The following is a 25,097-nucleotide window of genomic DNA, read 5'->3' on the forward strand; positions in this document are numbered from 1 at the left end:
ACTTTTTCATACATTTTAAATTCTGCTCTTATATCAAGGTAGATTTCTAGGAGACTTCACCACATCAGCTTAGCCTCTCACTATATTCCTCTCACTGAGTTCACCAATGCTGTGTTTTTTGGCTTTTATCAAAGCTTTTTGTCATATGGATGCCTTTGAATCATACGGACAGATCTTACATTTGTTGAAAACATCTTTGGGGGGAATACAGTGAGAAATTTGCTTTAAATTTAATACACATTTACCTATGCTATAGAATATGACTCAGCCATAAAAAGGAATGAAGTCCTGATATATGCTGTAACACAGATGAATCTTGAAAACATTATGCTAAGTGAAAGAAGCCAGTCACAAAAGGACAGATATTGTGTGATTCCATGTATATGAAATATCTAGAATAAATAAGTTCATAGAGACAGAAAGCAAAGTGATGACTGCCAGGCGCTAGGGGGAGGGGAGAGAGGGACTGACTGCTTAATGGGTACAGGATTTTCTTTTGATGAAAATGTTTTCAACTAGATAGAGGTGAAGGTTGCATAATATTGTGAATGTACTAAATAGTATTCTGAATTGTACACTTTAAAATGGTTGCATTTATGTTGTATAAATTTTGCCTAAATTAAAAAATAATAGTGCACGGTCAGCCTAAAGAGAATATTTGGCGTACGAAGGTCACAGGGACATGGTAGCAGTGACTTAAAGGATGGTCAGGAGAAGAGTAATTATTAGGCTATTTCATGGTCCCCAAAGGGTAGAACTAGATTGAGTAGGTGAGCACTATAAAACCATCACAAAATCAGAGAGATTGGAATACTGAAGGACCATTTGCCCACCATGAGATAGCTGAGGGAAGGGTCATCGAATGCCATTGAAAGCAGCAGCCTACGTCCATAAAAATGACAAATGCCCAACCTTTCCCTAGCCTACACTCCCAATGAAGATGACCACAAGGTTGACTTCTTCACTGCTGCCAGCCAAGGCTGCATTCACTGCAGTTGCCAGCATTAGTTTATCATGGCTAGAAGGAATGCACAGCCCCACACAACAACCAGTAGACCTCACTCCAGGCCAGAGTTAGACCTAAATGTCCATCCTCCTCCACAGTCCTTTCAAGACCAAATCCACCACGGCTGCCTATTTTCCTTACACTTGGAGTGTAAGCCCCTCTGATCACCTTCCATTTCCTAGACAATTCATCCAAGTTGCTATCTCCTGACCTGACCTTTCTTTTCTTCCCAAACTCTTCCTTGCCATCCTCTGTAGTTCCTGTTTTACAATCAACAAACTCCGGTATATCCTCCAGTTCCTCTCCAAAACTTTCTTCTACCTCCTGCTTTAATAGAACCTGACCTCCCAAGAGCATCACTTCCCCTGCAGATCTCTCAAGGTGATAATGTTCTCTCACACTCCACACATCTCAGGGTTGGAAAGCAGAGTTGATTGTCCTCCTTTATGATGAATGCCTCTTACCAATCTTTGTTCTTCCAGCCCCTTGTAAAAAAAAAAAAAGGAAGAAAGAAATAAAATAACCCTCCTCCTTTGAAGCTCATGACATTGAGATATATGATCTTCTCACTGTTTTCATTGCAGCGACCTACCAGCCCCTCATACACTGATGACTTTGGCACCTAGCTCCTGGACTTCCTTCCTCTTTAAGCAACTCCTGTAATCCCATATGACATCACTATCCAGGTGCACTACCCATCCCAGAGCTTGGATTCCCAGTTCTACAATAGCATGCTTCTCCACTCAGCTTGAGCTACCTTCTCTCCTGGACATAGCCAGAACCTTGCCATCACCCTTAAATGTTATCAACTCAAAAAATCATATAATCAAGCATCCCACTCTTTAATCACAGTGTCCTATTCTTGTAATTTATTACTCAAGTATCTCATTGCATTGCCTCTTAACTCTACCTCACTGAACCTCTAGGCCATTAACTAGCTCCTTTGTTTCTAGCCATCAGTTTGCTCCTTCTTTATTTCCATTCCATGCTGTACTGTTGCGAAACATATTTTGCTATATAACTGGCTTTAAAATTTTTGCCTTCTGAGACAACTCATTCCATTTGCGAAAAGCAGTCCTGCTCCTTAGGATGAGCCCAAATGTGCTTTCGTTTATCCACTTATTTATTCATTGATTCAATAAATATTTGTCGAGTATCTACTATGTGTCAGGAATATGCCCGTTTCTAAATATATAGCAATGAATAAGGTAATTTGTTCCTACTCCTGAGAAACTTAAAATCCAGTGGGGAAGACAGATATTCAACAAATAGCTACACATATAATTATTTAATCACAATTAAAGGAAGGAAGAATATGGGCTGTGAGAGAATTAAAGAGGTGCCATTCTGAGAGCTATCAGTGGGAATCAGTGGATGAAAGTTACTAAAGGGACTATTGACAGGATTTGGCACCATTGGGAGATCAAGGAGAGGGGAAAAAATCTCCTAGATTTTGACCAAAAGTCTGTTGTGGTTTTATTAATTGATTGATTGGTTGATCGGCAAGACAGGAGGCTCGTCTTATTGCTACATGCCCCTTTGCAGTAAAATGATTTTATAAATCAGCAGCATGACTATATATATGTGTAAATGAAGAGAGAAATATTTTAATTTCTCTTGGCTTAGAATCTTTTGGGGGAGAGATCCTAAAATTTTGAGGTAGAATCTATATTTATTATTTCCAATTGAAAGAAGAACAAACGCTTTCTGTTTAGGTAGATGTTTGTTTTCTTTCATTAAAAAGTTCTTTTCTAATCTTTTAATCTGCTGATTCCAAGAACTGTTCTACTTTGCACTTCTGTGCTTTCTACTTGCCTATGTCCCTTTGACTTGGGCACCTGTTTCCCTTCTGAATACATTTAATTTGTTCAATTTACTCTCTTTTTTTTTTTAGACCTGGAAAAGCTAACATTCCTGCTTTCTCTGCACTTCAAGCTGATGTCTCAAGTGTGTACCCATTTCAGTCCTACATGAAAACAGCCCTAATTAGCAGAATCTATCCTTATTTTTCATTTTTTGTTTAATTTTCTCTTAAGTAATACTTTGAGCTAAGAAGTATAAAATCAAAGTGAAAACAACCGTAGTCTGTAACAGTGTTATAGCCACATTTCTTCTTTTTTAGTCTGGATAACCAAGCCAAAAGTTAAACCATGTTTTCTTAGGAAATTCAGGTATTCGGATTCTTTGATAGCGATGAGATTGTTGAGGTGGTTTTTAGTTTGGTACACACCAGGCTTTGTGCATTGACACTATTCTAGAAAAGAGAAGACACATATTTTGGGTGGGAAAAAACAGCCGTGGCTCTAATCCTGGAGAATAACTGAGTCTGCAGAATAAATCAAGATGAATTGGTTGACTTGAGCAGCCTAGAATTGAGACTGGCATGATGCAAAGACACCAGGAGTCTTTGTTTCATTGAGCTTAATGACTGTTTTCAGATTATTAATACTTTTTCAGACAACTGTAGAGTATTGATGCAAAAGCCCGTATGTATACTACTTCATACCCATTAGGGTGGTGATAATCAAAATGACAGAAAATAACAAGTATTGAACAGAATATGGAGAAATAGGAACTTTCATACATTGCTGGTGGGGTTGTGAAATGGTGCTACCCTTCCGGGAAACAACTTGGCAGTTCCTCAAAAAGTAAAACGTGAAGTTACCATATGACCCAACAATTCCATTTCTGGGTATATGTCCAAGAGAACTGAAAACATAAGCCTACTCAAAAACTTGTGCATGAATGTTCATAGCAGCATTATTCACAATAGCCAAAAAGCAGAAACAATCCAAATGTCCATCAGTTGATGAATGGAAAAAGAAAATGTGGCATATTCATACAATAGAGTATTATTCAGTTTATAAAAAGGAATGGAGTACTGATACATGGTACAAAATGGCTGAACCTTGAAAACATTATGTTAAATGAAAGAAGCTAGACACAACAGGCTACGTACTGTACGATTCTATTTGTATGAAATGTCCACAATAAGTAAATTTATAGAGGCAAAAAGTAGATTAGTAGTTACCAGTGGCTGGTGAAGATGGAGAGTGACTTCTAATGGGTCCTGGGTCTCTTTTGGGGGAGATAGAAGTGTTCCAGAGTTAGATAGCAGTGATGGTCACAGGATCTTGTAAATATACCAAAAGCTGTTGGATTGTACACTTAAAAAGGGTGAATTTTATGGTATCTTTTATCTAAGTAAAACAGAATTTTTAAGAAAGAGCCTGTACACAGGGCTAAATATAAACATGTTTATTATAAAACTTCATAATGCCATGTCAAATACAATAGGTATGACATAAGCTTAAATAAATACATACTTAAAACATTTTAAATCATAATTTTAAATACTTTATAAAACCCAAACACAGACTACATTTATATTTCACACAGCTATTTCCAATGCAGTATATACAAATATTTACAACATTTGAACAATTTCAAAGAAAACAGTAATTCATTCCATATGTAGCCTGCTCATAATACTTGTTTTTTTTTTCTCTCTCTCTCCTTTATTTCCCAGAGTTCTTTTGCCCCTTAAAAACCTCTGCTGTTCTGATCCTTATCATATCTCTCTGTTTCCTTTTGGTTTTGTCTTTGCCAGTGTGCAGCCAGCACTTCTCTGAAATTTTGCTTTTTCAACACATCCTAAGTTAATGAAAGGGTGGGAGAATTTGGATTCTTATACTATCCTGCAAGGTTGGGGCAGCTTTGCCAATTGCTGGCCCAGTATCTCTTATGGCCAGTGATCAACCAATGACTAGGGATTCCTTAGGAATTTTAAACTCTCTTATAAATAAATACAAATACTTGCTCATTCAGGCTTTCCTCTGTTTAAGAACACCCGAACGGACAGAATAAGACAATTAGGGAATACTTATTAGACATCTTGACTTTAAAAAAAATCCACTGGACAGATCCATTACATGGTATGTTTCTAGCATGGATTTAAAATCTTATGTAATATACAAGAATTGTATGTTGACACATCACATCTGACAAACATCTTTGTAGTAATGCAAAACACATTTGTATATCTATATGTTTTTTTTTAAGAAAGACATTCATAAAACTGTACCTTTGTTTGTTTGCATTTATGCTTTTATCAAATCAGAACATTTAACCTCCTGGAAGTTTTTCATCATAGAAACCATATAGCTATGAAAAAATACCTGACAGTGTACAAGTGTGTTGCCATGCGGATTCTGCTCTCCTGAGACTACTCATGGTTTTTAAAGAAACTGTAGTCAAACATTCAGAACTTTATACTGGTTTATGCATTGCTAGGGCACAGTATTTGCCCTTTTTGAAATACATTTACTACAGATGAAACTTTAGAATTTGTTAATAAAGATCTGGGATAAGCAACTTTTATTATAGTCCTAATATTTATAGTCCTAATTATTATAGGACTAATATTTACATATTTTAAAGTCCCTACCACACTTGTACTGAATTAATATCGTCCTAATATTTACATATTTTAAAGTCCCTACCACAGGGACTATTATATTATAGTCCTAATATTTACATATTTTAAAGTCCCTACCACACTTGTACTGAATTAAGACTTATGGACTTTATACTATAGTCAATGCAAGTAAAAAGAACACACAGCCTCTAAAAAACACTTTAAAAAGCACTGAATCCCACAGGGATAAAAGTGATTGAGACAGTGTTTGCACTCCCACAGAGTGCTAAATAGAATTTCCACCATTAACAACCTTTCCCATGTCGTCACCCCATGACATTAAAAATTTGTCATTTTTTTTCCAGGTCTGTTAATAGAATATCTTTGACCAATTTGTTTCCTCTAAACTCTTGACATGTATTATTCATCCCAATGACAGCAACTACATAAGCAGCAGTTGAAACACTGTGAGGGACAAAAGAAAGAAACAGCGCCACAGAATAGTGTGTTGCACCACAAGATTTCCCAGTGAGTGAAGGGTGAGTTAGAAAAGGAATTCTGAGATTCCAGAGCCTTAGTCTCTTTACTCTTGCATGGAAGCGAATATTCTTTCCTTCCAGTAGCCAGCACTGGAAAGGAGAAAACTGAGTCTTTTTGGTGGCAGGCTGGACTTGCCCACTGGATTTTAGTCCGTTGAAGTCCTTGTAGGTACCATAGTCCCAGCTATAAAGGCAGCCAGCGTGTGTAGTAGGTGAGTAGGGCCAGAGACCCAAGCAGACCTCTCTGTCTCTGCCGTCTTCAGGGTATCGTTCTAGTTCCCTAATGTACCTGTGCTCCTGCAATGATAAGAGTGCATGCGGGCAGGACATTTAATATTTTGCATACTAACAGCAGCGACAAAATTCCCCTTCTAGCACAGACAACTGTGTGCACTCTCACAAGGCTAGTCCAGATACAAACTGCAACATCCTATATAGCTGGGATAGTGAAACTATTCTGTAGGATACTGTAATGGCGGATACATGTCATTATACATTTGTCAAAACCCATGGAATATACAAAACCAGGAGTGAACCCTACTGTAAACTGTGGGATTTAGTTAATAATAATATATCAATACTGGCCCATCGATTGTAAGAAAATACCATACAAATGTAAGATGTTAATAATAGAGGAGGGCTTCCCTGGTGGCACAGTGGTTGAGAATCCACCTGCCAATGCAGGGGACACGGGTTCGAGCCCTGGTCCGGGAAGATCCCACATGCCATGGAGCAACTAAACCCGTGCACCACAACTACTGAGCCTGCGCTCTAGGGCCCGCGAGCCACAACTACTGAGCCCGCGGCCACAACTACTGAAGCCTGCGCACCTAGAGCCCGTGCTCTGCAACAAGAGAAGCCACCGCAATGAGAAGCCCGTGCACCGCAGCAAGGGGAGTCCCCACTCGCCGCAACTAGAGAAAGCCCGCGGGCAGCAATGAAGACCCAACACAGCCGAAAATAAAATAAATAAATAAATTTTAAAAAAATAATAGAGGAAATTGGAGGGCACGAGGGGCTATGCTGGAACTCTGTACTTTCTACTGAATTTTCTGTGAACCTGAAACTGCACACACAAAAATGTCTATTAATTAAAAAACATCTATTCAGAGGGGACTTGAGCCTTCCAAATTGTCACAAAGCAGAGCAGAGTGGTTAAGAACACAGCTTTTAGAGCCAGACTGCCTGGGTGTGAATCCTGGCTATACCACTTACTAGTTTTGAGATTTTTGGCATTAAGTTCTCTGTGCCTCATTTCCTTCACCTATATAATAATAAATACAATAGCCCTTATCTCATATAATTCCTAGCTTAGAACGGTTCCTAGAACATAGTAAGTGCCATATAAGGGTTAGCTATTATTATTATTCATGTTCATCAATGAAATGACTCCATAAAGGCCAGATCCTTGTTCCTTTCCTCTCCTCCGACAAAAACATGAAACAACATGCCCTAGGATAACATGAAGGTGGTGATTTCCTCCCTAGACACTGCAGGTTCAGAAGGTTCCAGGAGCAATAGAACATGTAGAGAAGATATCTTCTTTCAAAACCATATGTGATTTTCAAGTCTTACCTGATTCCTTTGGACTTAAGTTAACTCGGAAATCGTTTGGTAGGATCCATCTGATTGAAGGCTTTGGCAGCTGCTGTGGAATACATGAGAACACTGAGTAAAGCACTGGTTTCCAGCATGAAGAGAGAAAAATGTGTAAAATGTTCAATGGCATGCTTTATACAAGAGTGCAGCTTACCTGGCAGGAACAAATTTTTTTGCTGCAAGAGAAAGAAAACCATTCATTTAGACTCAATGACTTTTAAGGATACATTAAATCCTGAAACAATATGACTCTTTTCATCAGGGGTTGCAGACTCAGTACCTACACGGCCCCTGTAATTATCAGAGCCCAGACACAGCTTGGTGGCAACAAGGGGGCAGGGCAGGGGATGCAAAGTGCGCACTCATGCAAAGGACACAGCAGCTTCCTAATGCAAGCGGATAGCAACATGCTCTGCTTGCCAGGTTCTGCTGTCTTCCAATTTGCCATGAGAAATCTCAGGTCTGGATTAGATGTGAAATTTCCTATTCTGTAAATGTCAGAACTTAATTCAAAAAATACTAAAGACTCTGTAGGTCAAACAAACCAGGAGTGTGGCTAGATGTGTTTGCATATCCCCTGAGATACTCCCATATTTAAGCCTGTATTCCAAATAAAATTTTTGGAAACATTTTATTGATTTTCCCAGGACCGCTAATTATGGCAGCCTCATTGCAACAACTCCCAGGGGGACCACAGCATTCAATGTGAATAGCATCCCCTGGAGTTGTACCATGTTAGCACACTAACATTTGTATTTCCTGAAACTCTTTCCCTAAGACTTCTGCTTAATTACCCTGCAGTTTATTAGTGTTTAATGACTAGTGACTAGATTCTAATTACTTTTTAAATCTGTGAGAGATAACGTGACTCATCAATGAGAAAATAATTTTTTTCAAAAACCTTTTTGGAGTACATTCATAAATGCCCTTACCTTTCTTCTGAAGGCGTTTCAGAAGCCAGAGGAGAAATGATGCTAATGTCATGAGGGAGACCCCAGCAGCAGAAAGTCCAACTGCCAAGGGAGTTTGGGACTTAGAAGGAGCTAAGGAAACAGAGGGGGGTAAACTGTCATGAGAAGGAATTAAATTCAAAGTCTTTCTGTTCTGTCCATTTGCCCTTTTCTTTGTGCACTGATTACAGTGTACAAAGCAGAAGAGTCATCTAGTTCAATACATGAGGCAGAGACATGGTACTAAAGGCCTTAGAGGTCAGCCCCAAACCACCTTTTGCGAGCTTATCTCCCAGCCTGGCTAGGCAGAGCTCTAACCTACCAAGCTTTCACAGCACACCTTGGTTAACCTCTCTCTCTCTCTCCCTCCCTCCCTCCCTCCCTCCCTCCCTCCCTCTCTCTCTCTCTCTCTCTCTCTCTTTTTCTCACTCTCTCTCTCATTTCCCTTCCCACCCCCCAACTTTTCCCACTAGCTCTCCTTTTATCAAAATTCCATTGACATGTCACTTCTTCTGTTTTCTCTTTATCCCCATAAAATGAAATGTCCATCCACTAATGTTAACCTGGGTAACCTTTCTGACCTTTCTGGCTTGGATACACTGGGTAGTTCATTACTGCAGCCAGATAGCTTCCTTTCTTAGCTCCCTTTCTTCTCTCTTGTCCCCCAGACAACCACCATCAATCAATGCTTCACCTTCACAAGTAGGCAGCATCCCAGACCAGTGTCCTGTGGCACCACATGTCAGAGCCGCAGAACCATTGAGCGTCCATCCTTCAGGACATGAAAATGTACACTTGGTGCCAAACACAGGCTCCCCACTGCAGTTTATGTCGATCTTTCCGGGAACCTCCAAACTTGAACACTGTACCGCTGCAAACGATAGGACATGGGTAGAGGTTAAGAAAAATCTACCGGAACGTTTTTAAAACGGGCAGAAAAGTCACCAATAAGTGTAACTTATAAGCACTACTTAGTTTTCAGCATGTAGGAAATTAGGATCAAGTCCCTTGGGGCAATCTAGGTTCAGAAATGTTTTAAGGTACTTGACCTATACTCCTTTAAAGATTGAATTCAGTCCTACCTTGGCAGGAGGGGACCTCCTGTGTCCACTGTCCCTGAGATGTGCACTCAAGTTGAGCCGATCCACGTAATTCAAAGCCTTCCTCACAGCTGACGGCACAGGAGGACTTGTAGGTAAACTCTCCAGTGGGGGAATGGGTACAGTTCACTGAACCACTTCTGGGCTGAGGGATAGCATCACATTTCACAGCTGGAAGACATGAGTGAGTACATGAGAGGTTTGTTTTTATCGGGCAGCAACAGATTTCCCAAGGTAACCAAGTCCCTAGCTCTTCAATAGTGCTCACAGGAAAACTCACCCATGGACCCACTTTGGAAACTTTCAGAAGTACTAGAAACAATAGACTAGTTGTCTTTCAGAAGACAACTCACGTAGCCTCTCTCTGGGCTGGACAAAGCTTTCACGGGAAAGCAGAGCTACCAAAATTATGGTCAGAGAATAATGTAGTGGAACTGGATAGTACTTGGCATTTGACGACTGAACCCAGATCACTTTGGACAAAGGAATACTCAGAGAATTCAAGACTCTTCATTAGTCCCTGGACAAGTGGGAAGATGGCTGTGTTTTCTTTGAATTCCAGTCCCTTCATTGACAGGGGTACTAATTAAAGGACAGCCTTTAACAGGACCAGTGGTTCTTGAGCTCTGTTCTGATATGTGAAAGAAGTCAGGGTTAGGAGAAAGATTTTATGTAGTCAGGGAGCAACTTATGGGTCCTGGATGCTGACAGATGAGGCCAAAAAGAAAGGAGGATAAGAAGGCAGCCACATAAAATTTGTCTGCTTTGCAGTTTGGTTTTTGTCTTGTGTCTTTTTCCACTGTAAATTATTCTGTGCTGTATTTGGCTACAAAAATGCCAGTTCCTGATAGTGAGAACTGCTTGCTTTCAATGTTCTTGATCTTGCTTTATTAAATTAAATTAAACTACATTTTAGCGCTTACGTATATATTAAGGGTGTCTCTATATCTGACACCACACTTGAAACATTTTCATCACTGCTAGTTATGAGCAATTTCAGAAGAAAGGTATGACAGGTACTTTGGAATCAAGTCATGTTCTCATAATCCTACTTTGTAAATTTTCTAATGTGATTTCCCTTCAGATTAAGATTTCTGCTTACTCCATGCCAATGTCTATAAAGTTATGTTAGTCCAGTACAGTTAAGAAACCAGCAAAGCCTCCACTCTTACTACATACAATCCTTTCCCTGGACAGTTCTTTTATATGCATCTCAAACATATAAGATGAATGTTGCCCGTCGGATCTGATTACTGCAGTTGAAGTAGGCATCAGGTTTCATTCTCAGTGCTTCACATTTGAAGACTGCTGCTCTTTGAGAAAGGGAGAGTGTAAAGGAGACTCTCAGGCTTACCTTCACAAACGGGGACCTGCTGTGTCCATTGCCCCTGGGTAGTGCATTCAACCTGGGCTGGCCCCTGCAACACGAAGCCTTCTGCACAGGTGAAGTGGCAGGATGACTTATAGGTGAACTCTCCAGCAGGGGAGTGGCTACAGCTCACAGCGCCTTTCTGAGGATGGCTGATGGCATCACACGTCACAGCTGTAACACATGTCCCAATTTCCATTAGCAGGTCTGGCTTTCCCATTTGGAGTATAGGTTGAGAAAAAAGAATGTTTACAATATAAATCCTGATGTAGAACTACCGTACCTTTACATGTTGGTTTCTTGTTGTCCCATATCCCAGAGGAGATACACTGCAGGTGCTGGGGTCCAGTGAGTTTATATCCTTCATTACACTCAAATTCACAGGTGGTGTTCCACAGGAAGCTTCCGTGGCTTTGGAAACATTTCACAACTCCATTGACAGGACTTCTCAAAGCATCACACTTAGCCACTGGGGATTTGAAAGAACACCATGAACTTTACAGGAGAGTGACATATTCACTTCTTATTGAACTGGAATTTATAATACAGTAAGATAGATCAGAGGGTAGATTCCCAAAGCCCTGCGTTCATCCTTGGGGACATGCGCACACCCAATAAAGTTTTTATGCTTTTTTCTTGATATTTTCATCTTCTCTGATTGACCCTGACTATGCTAAATGGTTTCTGATCTATTTTATCAGATCTCTCATCAGGTCTCTGATCTATTTTACATAAGGCAAAAACAAAGAAAAATAACATATTCTAGATCAGGATTTATGACTAGTGATAAAAAAAAACAATCCCGACGTACACAGAACATTCATTTATTTTAACCCAGCATGACCTGGAGGAAAGAATTTTTTTGTCTTTGGCCTAGAAAGATAAGACAGAGAGAAAAGGGTATACTGAGGCTGCGTGATTACCATCCTCTTAAATTGGTCCAGTTGCATGGGTGAGGTTAAACAGAGAAAGGGGAAAGTCACTAAGATGTTAAGAGTATGGTTCCACTGTTTTATGTGTTTTCTTACAAATCACCGGAGCCTCAGAAACACTTATGTCAAACATAGGATCAAAACCTCTCTCAAAGCCAGCTGGTACCGTACTGGCCATATATATTGGCCAAGAGAACAAGTTTAATTAGAACTTGTTTAATTAGGACAAGTTTAAAAGAACTTTCCCTGACGTGCTGAAAATGGTATAAACTGGATAAAAAGTAAGGCAATGAGGGATGAGTTAGAGAATGTTCTGTGCCTTCTGAGAGAGACTTACCATTGCAGGCTGGAAGAGGAACACTCCATTCTCCGGAGGAAGTGCACTGTGTGGCCTCCGGGCTGCTTGGGAGATAGCCCTCCCCACAGCTGACATAGCAGGAAGAATTGTAGCTGAATTTCCCCAAAGGGTCGTTGCAAACCAGGCTTCCATGCTCAGGGGCTTCCTGTGCCTGACAGGTCACAACTGAAAAGGGAAACCAAATCAATTCTTCTCCTCTCTCACCTTATCAGGTGGGAAGAACCCTGGAAACTATAACTACTGTTTATTGACCTTTTTTTTTTTTTTTTTTTGCGGTACGCGGGCCTCTCACTGCTGTGGCCTCTCCCGTTGCGGAGCACAGGCTCCGGACGCGCAGGCTCAGCGGCCATGGCTCACGCGCCCAGCCGCTCCGTGGCATGTGGGATCCTCCCGGACAGGGGCACGAACCCATGTCCCCTGCATCGGCAGGTGGACTCTCAACCACTGCGCCACCAGGGAAGCCCACTACTGTTTACTGAATAGCAGGCACTATGAAAATGTTGTGTCTGCATTTGTTCACATCATCCAAACCATAAGCCTGTGAAGTTGGTACTATATTGTCCTCATTTTACAATGAGAAAACTGGGACTCAGAGAGTTTAACTATGTTGTCAAGGTGCTGTAATTAATAAGTGGTGAATCTGGGATTCAAAGCCAGGAGGGTCTGACTTCATAGCCTCAGCTCTTAACCACCTTCTGAAACCATATGCCCCAGGGAGGGGAAGGCATGCAGACCTGACTCCGAAGCCAGCTTGGACACAAAATCCTCCTACCATCTCTAGCGAAGAAAAAGGTGAGACCAAGCCTTACCTTGCTCACACTTGAGTCCCGTGAAGCCGGGGTGGCACTGACAAGTGTGGCTGTTGACGGTCTCTATACAGTCACCGTGGCCGCTGCAGGATGTCGGGGTACAGGCAGCTGTGGAAAAGACAGTCTGTGATGACGATTGTTATTGTGCTTCAAATGAGTTTCTTTAGGAATTCAGGGTCAATAGTGTGTAACGGGGATGTCACCAATGATACAGAGTGCCAGAGATTTTAACAGAAGTGCTTGATGAAATGCCAAAGCTGAGTTTTAGGCTCAACCATTTTTTTTTTCTTTTGCGCTACACGGGCCTCTCACTGCTGTGGCCTCTCCCGTTGCAGAGCACAGGTTCCGGACGCGCAGGCTCAGCAGCCACGGCTCACGGGCCCAGCCGCTCCACGGCATGTGAGATCCTCCCGGACCAGGGCACAAACCCGTGTCCCTTGCACCGACAGGTGGACTCCCAACCACTGTGCCACCAGGGAAGCCCTAGGCTCAACCATTTTAAACCTTGATGTTAATGTCAGGGGTATAGCTGTAACTGGCTCCCCAAATAGAAAATTCCCTTTATCACAAACTCTAAAGAGAGTTCCCCTACGGCACATAAACAACAGGTAGCTAAAAATGTATCATGTGTTTGTACACACACTGTATATAAGTATAGACCTATATATATGCATATATGTATACATAAATACATACATTCTTGTCTACATTCACACAAAGAAGCAAAAACACATTCTGTTTTAAAACATCAAACAGAATGTTTTAAAACCGTATCTTTTAGAACATAAAATTCCCACAATAGAGACCAGTTTTTGCATACAGTCCACAATCTGTCAAGATGCTCACACACTGAATCTCCCTCCCACTGCTGCCACAAACTCCCTACCTGTGTAGCACAAGGCTAGCTTCTTTTTGCTGCATCTCTCATCGTTCCACTTGCCTGAGTCCTTTTCTCTCTTGATGTAGATCTCTACACAATCCTCGTTGCTTTGCTTATTGTTTGGTTCACCTGGAGCCCAGTTTGTGGCCTCTTCAGTCAAAGGCTTCTGGGTCCCTATCCAGGTCCAGGTATCGTTGACCTTTCTGATTCCGATCCAGTAATAACTTGGTGAATAGCTGAATGTGGAGTTCAGGTGTTTAATCTCTTCCTGGTTTTGAATTGCAACCAGATGTGTGTACCTTTGCTGGCAATAAGCACTGGCCTCATCAAACGTCATGGGTTCCGTGGAGGCGTTGTAAGACCAGGCTCCACTTTCCTTAAACAGGAGAAGCACTAAGGGGGAAAATGTGAAAGGAATGGGAAAGTTTAGTCCTGCTATGGTTTGACTCTGTTAACTGGACCTTTTGTTGTCTTTTTTTGGGCATCTAGTGGCCTTTGGGTTGACTCAACCTTTTTTCACCTTTTCCAAAGTAAGAATGGGTACGAATGGAGAAACTACCATTTACTGTGTATCTCTTTTGTGGTTGCCCTTCCACTTGGTGCTTCGCCCACCATAACCTCCCCAATATACCTGCCTAATAGTAGAATAATAATCAGAATAACTAAGCTTTGGGGGGCACTAAATATGCACTGTCGGAGGCACTTTACGTGACCCACAATACTGAATCCTCAAAATGCCTCTGGGAAATAGGTTATTTATGATCGACTCTTTATACGTAAGGAAGCTGAGACACAATGAGGTAAATTGCTCCTAGCCCAGGGCACAACACATTGTGAGGAGAGGCCAGGAATGGTGCTAAACAACCTACAATGCACAGGACAGCCCCCACAAGGAAGACTTATCTGGTCCAAAATGTCAGTAGTGCCAAGGATAAGAAACCCTTTTCTAACTACGGGCATCGACTTACCGAAAGTGAGAGCAGAGAGAAACTGTGAAGCAATCATGACTTCAAGACTTCTTTTGATCCCAAGATTAGACTTGAAATGCTTTTCTGGGGGCGAAAGTACAAAATTAATTATAGAATGAAGTCCCAGGCTACCAGTTACTCAAATCATTCTACAGTGATGCGTAGAGCGACATCATAAGATTTTCAGATAAAGGATTGAAATCTTTTGCCACCATCTTCACTTCAAAGAAGTTTACCCAAATGAATACATGTAAAAGTTAAGATTCTCATCATTTAGGTCAAAGAGAAAAGCCAGGTTTTAACTTGTCTGAATACAATTAGAGCTTGCACAGATCTTTTATCGAAGGCTTCTTGACTATCTGTTCATATTAATAATCTGGGTTTCATGGCAGATTAATTAAGTAAAAGACTTCTTGCACTTACCTGTTCGGTGAAGCAGTTGTTTCGGTGTCAGATTCCTCCTGAGTTGCTGCTGCTTCTGCCACTCTTGCAGTTCTGATGCGAGGTCAGCCAAGAACACTGGAGCTCTGCTCCTGCCGGAGCTGCTTTATAGAACGACGCTTCCTGTGAGTAATAGGAGGATACGTCCAAAGCCAGTAAAGAGGAATTCCCAGACAGCATCCAAAAAGTTTCCCAGGAATATCCATAATGCGAAAAATTACAATGATGTCAAAATGAATTCTCCTTTTTTACATACCTTTTAATTTTACATGAATTCTATTGATATGACACAAATGCATGGTTTTAATCCCCAAAACATAAAGGCTATGTCTTTAAAATTTTTTTACCTTTGCTTATTAGTAGTCCCTCTCCTGAAATTGTGGTAGCAATCAGAATTTCATCACCCTAAGCAAACTAAGAATAGTTGTGTCATCTATGGACTATTACCCTCAATTTTCCTACCCCATACCAGTCAATTATGTCATCACTCACTTTTTTTCTCTTTCTCACCTACCAACTCAATCCATTTTAAGGTACAATACCTAATTGGAATGAATCATGAAGTAAATGTTAATCCTCAGATTCTGTGTATAGTTATGGCTAAATTACTAGAAACAATATCTCCCACTTAAATGTCTGAAATAATGCCTTGTTTCTTAAATATAAGAAAAATGGGAAACAGACTTAGATATTCCTGTCGGGAAAACATTCATGATTTGTTCAGTGAGAAAATAAAAATGAAAACTATATATACTCGTGTTTAATTTACCCAAATTTGGTTTAAAATTTTTTAATGTGAATTGCAAAAACATAAAAAATGTATCAAAATGTTAACAATGGATTTCTAGATGGCAGGATTCAGGGGTTATTTTTATAACTTTCATGTTTATTTTCAGGTTTTCCCAGTTTTTGCAATGACCCTCTATTACTTTTATAGTAAAAAGAACACAGTTTAAAGAATTCTGTGTCTAAATGCAACTGAAGGGTATATATATATATAATATATATATATATTTTATATATATAAAATATCACTGATTCCTGCTCTTTATACTGGCATTTCTTTGGGGCAGTTATATACAATCACCATTCCCCATCTCTGCATCTTGTTTAATTCAAACAGTAGAGACAGTAAATGGGAATCTTTTACTTTCCATGTTCTATAGAGATCAAGTGAAGCTAATATTCTATAATTACAGTTTTTTAGAATAGGACATCTAAGAATGTACTCTAAGCAGGCATGAAGTAGTAGTGGCAGGGGAATGAGGCGGGGAATAACAGGTTAATTTGTCTCATTACACATGTTAGCCCTGGCTCTTTCTATGCACATAAAGACCTAAGCCAAACAGGCAAAGAGAAGAAAAATTCCAATGAGTACAACTGATTTTAAAAATTAAATAAATAACCCAGTTAGCTAATTTAACTCCTAAAACTGCCTGGCTCTGAACAGAGACGTTATCATCCACCTCCCTCTCTCTTATATTTTCTAGATACTGACATTATTTTTTTTAATCAGACTTTACTTATGTAACGTGATCGCTATGGCTCAGTAAATGTGGAAGAGCAGTCAGTCACAAGTGTTTATTTAGATTTCAGAGAAGGATGTGAAGCTGGGTTAATACGTAATCTGTATATGTTTTATTTTTTAATAAGTTGCGAACATATCATTTGCGTGAGCGTGGAATAACTGGGGGTGTTGAATATTATCTCCTCTTCCTCAAATAAACCTAATGTCCCAAGTAGCAGGCTGATTAGAGGTCCCTCAAGGCCCTATTGAGTCTCCCAAGCTCAGAAGATGTAGCCGGCTGTCCCTGGACTGCTCCATTTTCAACCCTGGCCTCATATGGATACCCGTTACAGTCTCCAACTTGGAGAGGCAAAGAGAAAAGGAAAGAAGATGCTGCAAACAGAGGCACACCCCAGGCTCCACCACCAGGGCTATTTTGTCTCTGAGGTGCCACCCTTCCTGGCTTTATCATCCCTTTTCCTGGAAGTGCCCTGTAGGCAGATCTTAAAATTTATCTGACACACTAATAAAGTACCTAATAATTATTTTGAAGATGGAAATTAGTCATAAACAGCCCTAGATAACTACATTTACTATTATGATTTTTCATAACTAAATTAAGTTTATAGTTTGTCTCTTTCCTTTCACAAATATCTAAAAATAGCCCCAGTGGTGGTACCGTCCCTATTTCATTTACAAATATATGTCCTGGACACCCCGCCCCCCCCAGTTATAACCTGTAGCATCTACTGAGCGCTTACTACGTGCCAGGCCCTGTTCTAAGCTTCTTTGCATATTCATCTAGATGATTATTTAATCCTTATAACAGCCTCTTATGAATAGGCACTCTTAGCATCCCCATGATACAGATGAGGAAATTGGGCAACCAAGGATTACACCTATCTCATCCAAAAACACAGAGCTAAGGAGTTGAAACCCAGGCAGTCATTCTCCAGAGCCAGCTTCCTTAACTGCTATCCCAAAACACAGTTTCTCTTGTTATTTTGCCCCACGATGAGCCTCCCTGTTCTTCCCAAGTCTCCAATATCTCTCTTTTTCCCAAGAGCAATGAGATCATCCCAGCTCTCCACCAAGAGGGCTGTGTCCTGGTTTCCAAGACATAAAGGCAGGAAGGGAACCAAGGGGCAGTAAGCAGTAGACAGACAATGCAGTGAAAAAGGACCCTAGGTTCTCAGCTATGGGGGAAAAGTGGATGAAGATAAAAGTAACGCAGGCTGAGCTATACCTAGGAAAACTTTTGATCCCTAGGTCACACTTTCTAGGAGATCCTGATTCAAAAGCAGATTCTCCCTATGGCTAAAGGGTAAAATATTTTAAATTTACACTGAGAGAACTTCAGGGACAGAACCCAATACCTGAAAAGAAGGATAAGAGAAATAAGGAGTCGAAGAGATTGTGAGTAAAGGTAGTTTATTATTATTATTGTTGTTGTTGTTGTCACTACCAGAGGTGTAACATTCCAAACTCAGTCACCCTTATAGTTATCCTGCATTCTCCCAGAATATTTTCCACATCCCTGCCACCTGAGGTTGGGACCACAGATCATGTACCTGTCTGCTAGAAGCTGAGGGGCTTTCTTCAGGCTCCAGGGCTGCTGAATAGGTCATAGACAGACCTAGTTTGCCTCTCATAGGGAGACGCCAGCACTGTGAGGGGCTAACAGCTGGACTGTAGCTTCTTCACCTGCTTTTTCTGATCTGATGAGGGGCACCCTCATTTTGGGGGTGGAAGAATGAGTTGAAGAGGAAATTAGGTGAGCGTGGAATAACTGGGGGTGTTGAATATTATCTCCTCTTCCTCAAATAAACCTAATGTCCCAAGTAGCAGGCTGATTAGAGGTCCTCAAGGCCCTATTGAGTCTCCCAAGCTCAGAAGATGTAGCCGGCTGTCCCTGGACTGCTCCATTTTCAACCCTGGCCTCATATGGATACCCGTTACAGTCTCCAACTTGGAGAGGCAAAGAGAAAAGGAAAGAAGATGCTGCAAACAGAGGCACACCCCAGGCTCCACCACCAGGGCTATTTTGTCTCTGAGGTGCCACCCTTCCTGGCTTTATCGTCCCTTTTCCTGGAAGTGCCCTGGCCTCTCCTCCACGTCCTGTAATGGGGCAACAAGGACATCAACCGCTTTTGCTTCTGTGCCCAGTCCAACTCATTCTCACCTTTATGGTGATGGGACATCCCTGAGGGAGTGAGGGAAGGACAGAAAGAGAAGGTTAGGGTTCCCAAGGCAAATGTTACAGTGTCACTCAAGGCCATCCTGTTCACCTTCCATAGACAGGGAGAAATAAAAGCCATGGACAGGAGATTATTGGGTTTAATGGGAAGTAGCATCGGCCATAAGCACATGTGGCAAGACCATCTATTAAAGTGTGAATTTAGCTTTGGTTCCTCAGTGCTGAAGGGAACTATGAAGCATGGACAGTAGTTCTTGGTTCCCTCATCTCTGGGCAGTGTCGCTAGGTGCTTATTTTTGAAAGCTTTAGTAACTTCCCCCCAAGTTCGACTCTGCTAACATCTAAAGTACTTCTGTAGAGTCTAAGGTAGGGAGACGAAATCCCAATAAAGATTCAATACTATTTGCAGAATACAAATATGATATTTCTTGCACACCCAAAATTGTGAAATAAAATTAATAACAGTATGCCATCATGGTGTAGAATGGCATTTCTTGCTTGACTGAAACATAAGCATATTTGATAGAAAATTAGTCTGGTTCCCTCTAAAGTCATTCTCCAGAAAGGCATGTTCACTTCTTTGGATGTGTAGCTATCTCAGAACACCTGGGTCAAGTAGGAGACCTGGGCTCTCTGTCTGCACTCCCGCACCCAGGGACCAGGAATCCGTACTTTAAATGAATATTCAGGTAATTCTGATACAGATACCCAAATCCTACCACACTTTGAGATATATTGGCCCAGGGTCACCTAATTTGGGAGAGAATATCAAGACCCCATGGCTGGTGCTCAGCTCTAAGTACAATGTTGACCAAAATGTCACTACAGTTACTGACACCCTCTCTACTGGAAGACTAGAGGCACCATTTGTAACAGTGTTGGGCAAATTCAGAAATATTTAGGATGAGTCGATGTTTTGACTTCTCGTACATGGAAAGTAAATGGTTTTTAACCAAAGGAAGAGAATAGCTCTAAAGAAGTACCATAAGTCGGTATATATTAAGTTAGTCTCCTTTCTTGTCTGATTCAAGAGGCCTCTGTAATTTCCACTAATTTCCCTTTTAAAACTTCTGGCACGATTCTGAGACTTCAGTTCTAATGTGTTTCCTTGCTTCCTGCTTGGCAGCACCTTATCTTGACGCTTCCGTTTTCTGTTTTGGAATCCAAGAATTAACAGTGGGAATATCTTCAAAATGAGCCAACTCCAGTGGTGAATTCCCAAGCAGGAGAAATAATTGCACATGGGCTGGTTCACTGAAAGAGCCCTTCCTGAATGTAGCCAGACTGTTTGCCGTCAGTTGTTAACAGAGAGGGGGAAATACCCCTGGATTTTAGAAAAGCTTCCTTGCTTGTTTTCCTTGGCCATCGTGCTGCTTGTTTTGTAACCAGAAGTTTCCTAAAGGATTATTATTAGCTTTGCTCTCAGTGTCTTATATCAGGAGAAAAATCTGGCCTCGTCACTTTTTTTTTTTTTTTTTTTTTTTGCGGTATGAGGGCCTCTCACTGTTGTGGCCTCTCTCGTTGCGGAGCACAGGCTCCGGACGCGCAGGCTCAGCGGCCATGGCTCACGCGCCCAGCCACTCCGCGGCATGTGGGATCTTCCCAGACTGGGGCACGAACCCATGTCCCCTGCATCGGCAGGCGGACTCTTAACCGCTGCGCCACCAGGGAAGCCCGCCTCTTCACTTTTTGAATAAAAAGATCTGCTGTTTCCCTTGTATATAGTTTTAATTTTTGAACTCGTGAATGTACTATCAAAAAAATCTTCAGTTTAACACCAACACTGTGAATTGGAGCAAGCTTCTTGGCCTCTAAGTCTCAGATCTCCCATCTAGAACTAAAGGTGTTTGACTACAGTCCCTGCCGTCTGTAACATACTGTGACATAACATGTAAATACAGGAAGAGACTAATTTAATTACACGCATTACTTCATACAAATTTCACAAAATTAAAGGTAGATATTATTAATTCCATTTTCCAGAGGATGAAACACAGACCTCAAAAGGTTAAGTAACTTGCCTATGTTTTTTCAGTTAATACATGGTCAAGCAGGGATTCAAATCCACGCCTGTGTTATTCTAAAGCCCATGTCCTTTGTGTTGATTCCATGCCTGCTCAGATCGAAACCTTAGAAGGTAGATATACCTTAGTTTTTACATTAAAAAAAAATGTTATAGCAACCTGCTTGGCTTCCTGTACCTCCAGCCAGCTCATAAGTTCAGTATCTTAGGTTGAGTTCCTTCTGAAGCAGACCCAGAGACAAGGACATAGGTGCAAGTCATTTATTTGGGAGGTGATCCCAGGAAGCACTAGTAAGGGAATAAGGAAGTGAGACAGGGAAAGGGACAAATCCAGTAAAGGGTGTGTTAATCAGCAGGTTACCACTGTGGGAGCCAAGACTCAGTCCCACAAGAGAACTCTGGGAGACACCTCAGAGTATCCCCAAGGAGTGGTGAGGGAGCTGGGGGAATGCATCTACCGATTCCAGTCCGTCATTGGCTAGGGGCTGATCCTAGGAGGGCATGGTTAATTATCCTGCTCTTCCAAGTGGATTCCTGAGGCCAGAGAAAGCCCTTCACAAAGAAATGCAGGTGCTTATGGTTGGAAATGACATGATTTGACCTGGGTTTTTAAAGGATGATCTGTATGCTGTATTGGGACAAAATAGGCATGTAGTTTTCTATCACTGCTGTAAAAAATTACTACAAATCTGATGGTTGAAAACAACCCAGATTTATTATTTCATTGTTTCTGTAGGTCAGAAGTACAGGTTGGGTCAACTGGTTTCTCTGCTCTGGGTTTCACATTCCCAAAGTCAAGACGTCAGCCAGTTGGGCTCTTCTTGAGAGAGTCTGGGAAAAATCTACTTCCAAGGTCATCCAAATTGTTGGTAGAATCCAGTTACTTGTGGTTGTCGGACTGGGGTCCCTATTTCCTTGCTGGCTGTCAGCCAGGAGTCATTTTCATCCTCTTCAGGCCATTTTCATTCCCTGGCTTATGGCTCTCTTCACTGTCCAAAATGGCAGTTTTGAGTCCCTCTCCTCAAATCTCTCCAACTTCCCCTTCTGCATCATCGTTCGTTGGCCTACGACTTCTGCCACATCTCTCTGCCTTACTCTGCTGCCTCCAATTCTACTTCTAAGGGCTCGTGTGATTACACTGGGCTCATTCAGATTATCCAGGATAATCTCCCTATTTTAAGGTCAATTCATTAATAACTGAATTCTATCAGCAAAATCCCTTCCCAGCAGTACCTAGATTAGTGTTTGATTGGATAATCAAAGAGGAGATGGGAAGTTGTAGGGGTTGAGGAGGACACATTTAGCATTTTGCCTACCAGGGTAGGCACTTGGTCACAGAGATGCAATCCAGGACCTAGCTGCGTGGCTAGCCTAAATTAGTGCTGGTGTGCTAAGGCCAATTCTGTTGTGATGTGCTTTCTGACTTGGTGCTTATTATATCTCCTCTGCTTGGAAGTGGGACTAATTCCCTGAATCCAAGGATGTTCCAGACCTTTAAGTGGGGATTAAATATAAGTGGGGATTAAATGTATACATTATATACATCGTCCCACCCATAACCCCTGGGGCAGTCATCTTTCCTGAATAACCCAACCCTGTTAGTTTTTTTTTTTTTTTTTTTTGCTGTACGCGGGCCTCTCACTGCCGTGACCTCTCCCGTTGCGGAGCACAGGCTCCGGACACGCAGGCTCAGAGGCCATGGCTCACGGGTCCAGCCGCTCCGCGGCATGTGGGATCTTCCCAGACTGGGGCACGAACCCACGTCCCCTGCCTCGGCAGGTGGACTCCCAACCACTGCGCCACCAGGGAAGCCCAACCCTGTTAGTTTGTGTGTGTGTGTGTGTGTGTGTGTGTGTGTGTGTGTGTGTGTGTGTGTGCAGGGCCTGCACTCTGTTTTTTGGGGGTTTTTTTGTTTTTTTTAGAAGATGTTGGGGTAGGAATTTATTAATTAATTAATTTATTTTTGCTGTGTTGGGTCCTCGTTTCTGTGCGAGGGCTTTCTCTAGTTGTGGCAAGCGGGGGCCATCGCGGTGCGCGGGCCTCTTACTATTGCGGCCTCTCTTGTTGCGGAGCACAGGCTCCAGACGCGCAGGCTTAGTAGTTGTGGCTCACGGGCCCAGCCACTCCACGGCATGCGGGATCCTCCCAGACCAGGGCTCGAACCCGTGTCCCCTGCATTAGCAGGCAGATTCTCAACCATTGCTCCACCAGGGAAGCCCCAACCCTGTTAGTTTTTATATCACACTTGCTCCTTCACTCTGTGAACTGATATCCCATACACAGACACTTCATTTTGTCAATCCTACTACTTGAATAAAATTATTATTATTAATATAGCAACTATCATTAATTGGCCATTTCACACCAGAGGCAATACTAAGAACTTTAAATATACCATGTCATTTGATCATCATAACAGCATTAGGAACTAGGTGTTACTATCCCCATTTTCCAGATGAGGACCCTGAGGTTTAGAGAGTTTAAATAACTTGCCTGAGATCTCATAGCCTGTAGAAGTAGAACTAGGACCTAACTGACTTCAAAGTCTATGTTCTTGGCTACCACGCTGCCTCTGCTATAACTAACTGAACAACTGAACAATTTTAATCCACTGCATGGAATCACTGGCATGCCCCACGATGTCAGGCATAGCCATAGTCACCAGGTACAAGATCACCACCAAGGATTTGAAGGAGAAAAAGGAAATTGTGGAGAGGGGGAGAGTAGAGGAGCCACACTTGCTAGCGGGAATGCTAATGAGAAAAATAGGAAGCAAGATGTAGGTGAAGAAGAGGAAGGAAGTGATGAGGAAGAGGAAGAGGAGGAAGATGAAAGACATGGTGAAGAAGAGAATGGAGAGGAAGATGAAGCGGCTGAGGCAGCTACATGCAAATGGGCAGTTGAAGATGATGAGGATGACAATGCTGATACCAAGAGCAGAAGACTGATGAGGAGGACTACACAGCAAAAAAGGAAAAGTTAAACTAAAGATAAAAAAATAGGGCTTCCCTGGTGGCACAGTGATTAAGAATCTGCCTGCCAATGCAGGGGACACGGGTTCGAGCCCTGGTCCGGAAAGATCCCACATGTAGCGGAGCAACTAAGCCTGCGTGCCACAACTACTGAACCTGTGCTCTAGAGCCCGCGAGCCACAACTACTGAAGCCCACGTGCCTAGAGCCTGTGCTCTGAAACAAGAGAAGCCACCGCAGTGAGAAGCCTGTGCACTGCAACAAAAAGTAGCCCCCCTACTGGCTGCAACTAGAGAAAGCCCACATGCAGCAACAAAGACCCAATACAGCCAAAAATAAATAAATAAAAATAAAATAAATAAATAAAAGAAAATGAACAAATACAATACAATACAATACAGAAAAAGCCACTGTGACCTATTCATCATTCTGTGTCAGAATCTAAACATGGGCACCTTTGGACAGAGTCCCGCCAGTCAGCCCACCTTGGGCAACACACCCACTGATGACACTTCTTGTCCATTACCTGACCAAAACCGTAACATGAATTTGAAACAGGGACGGAATAAAGAAACAACATTTCTAAGGCCCTGCTTTTTTTTCTTCTTTTTATTTAAATTGAAATATAGTTGACTATAAAATATTGTGTTAGTTTCAGGTGTACGACATGGTGATCCAACAATTAAATACATTATGAAATGATCACCACAACTCCAGTAACTATCTGTCACTATACAAAATCATTACAGTATTAACTCTCTTCCTTATGGTACATATTACACCTCTGTAACTTACTCATTTTATAACTTGAAGTTTGTATCTCTTAATCCCCTTCACCTATTTCACTCAAACCCCTGCTTCCTTCTCCTCTGGCAACCACCAGTTTGCTCTATGTATCTATAAGTCTGTTTCTGACTACTCTTAAGTTATGTTTTCTTTGTTCATTTGTTTTGTTTTTTAGCTTCCAGGTATAAACGAAATCATATAGTATTTGTCTTTCTCTGACTTATTTCACTTAGCATAATACCCTC

At 41.6% G+C, this 25,097-nt stretch overlaps 1 protein-coding gene across 1 annotated transcript; it reads right to left on the minus strand.

Annotated features, from left to right (window-relative positions):
* Positions 1-7,552: 7,552 nt before the first annotated feature.
* On the minus strand, positions 7,553-14,964 carry SELE (selectin E; the record flags this gene model as incomplete). Its single annotated transcript, XM_082653198.1, has 11 exons — positions 7,553-7,610; positions 7,716-7,737; positions 8,494-8,604; positions 9,206-9,382; positions 9,594-9,782; positions 10,966-11,154; positions 11,264-11,449; positions 12,250-12,435; positions 13,080-13,187; positions 13,966-14,352; positions 14,928-14,964. The coding sequence occupies 11 exons, from the start codon at positions 14,962-14,964 to the stop codon at positions 7,553-7,555; spliced, it is 1,650 nt and encodes a 549-aa protein (XP_082509324.1).
* Positions 14,965-25,097: the final 10,133 nt, after the last annotated feature.

The sequence above is a fragment of the Grampus griseus genome, assembly GCF_964374135.1.
Source record: "Grampus griseus genome assembly, chromosome: 1".
In the NCBI taxonomy this organism is placed as follows: Eukaryota; Metazoa; Chordata; class Mammalia; order Artiodactyla; family Delphinidae; genus Grampus; species Grampus griseus.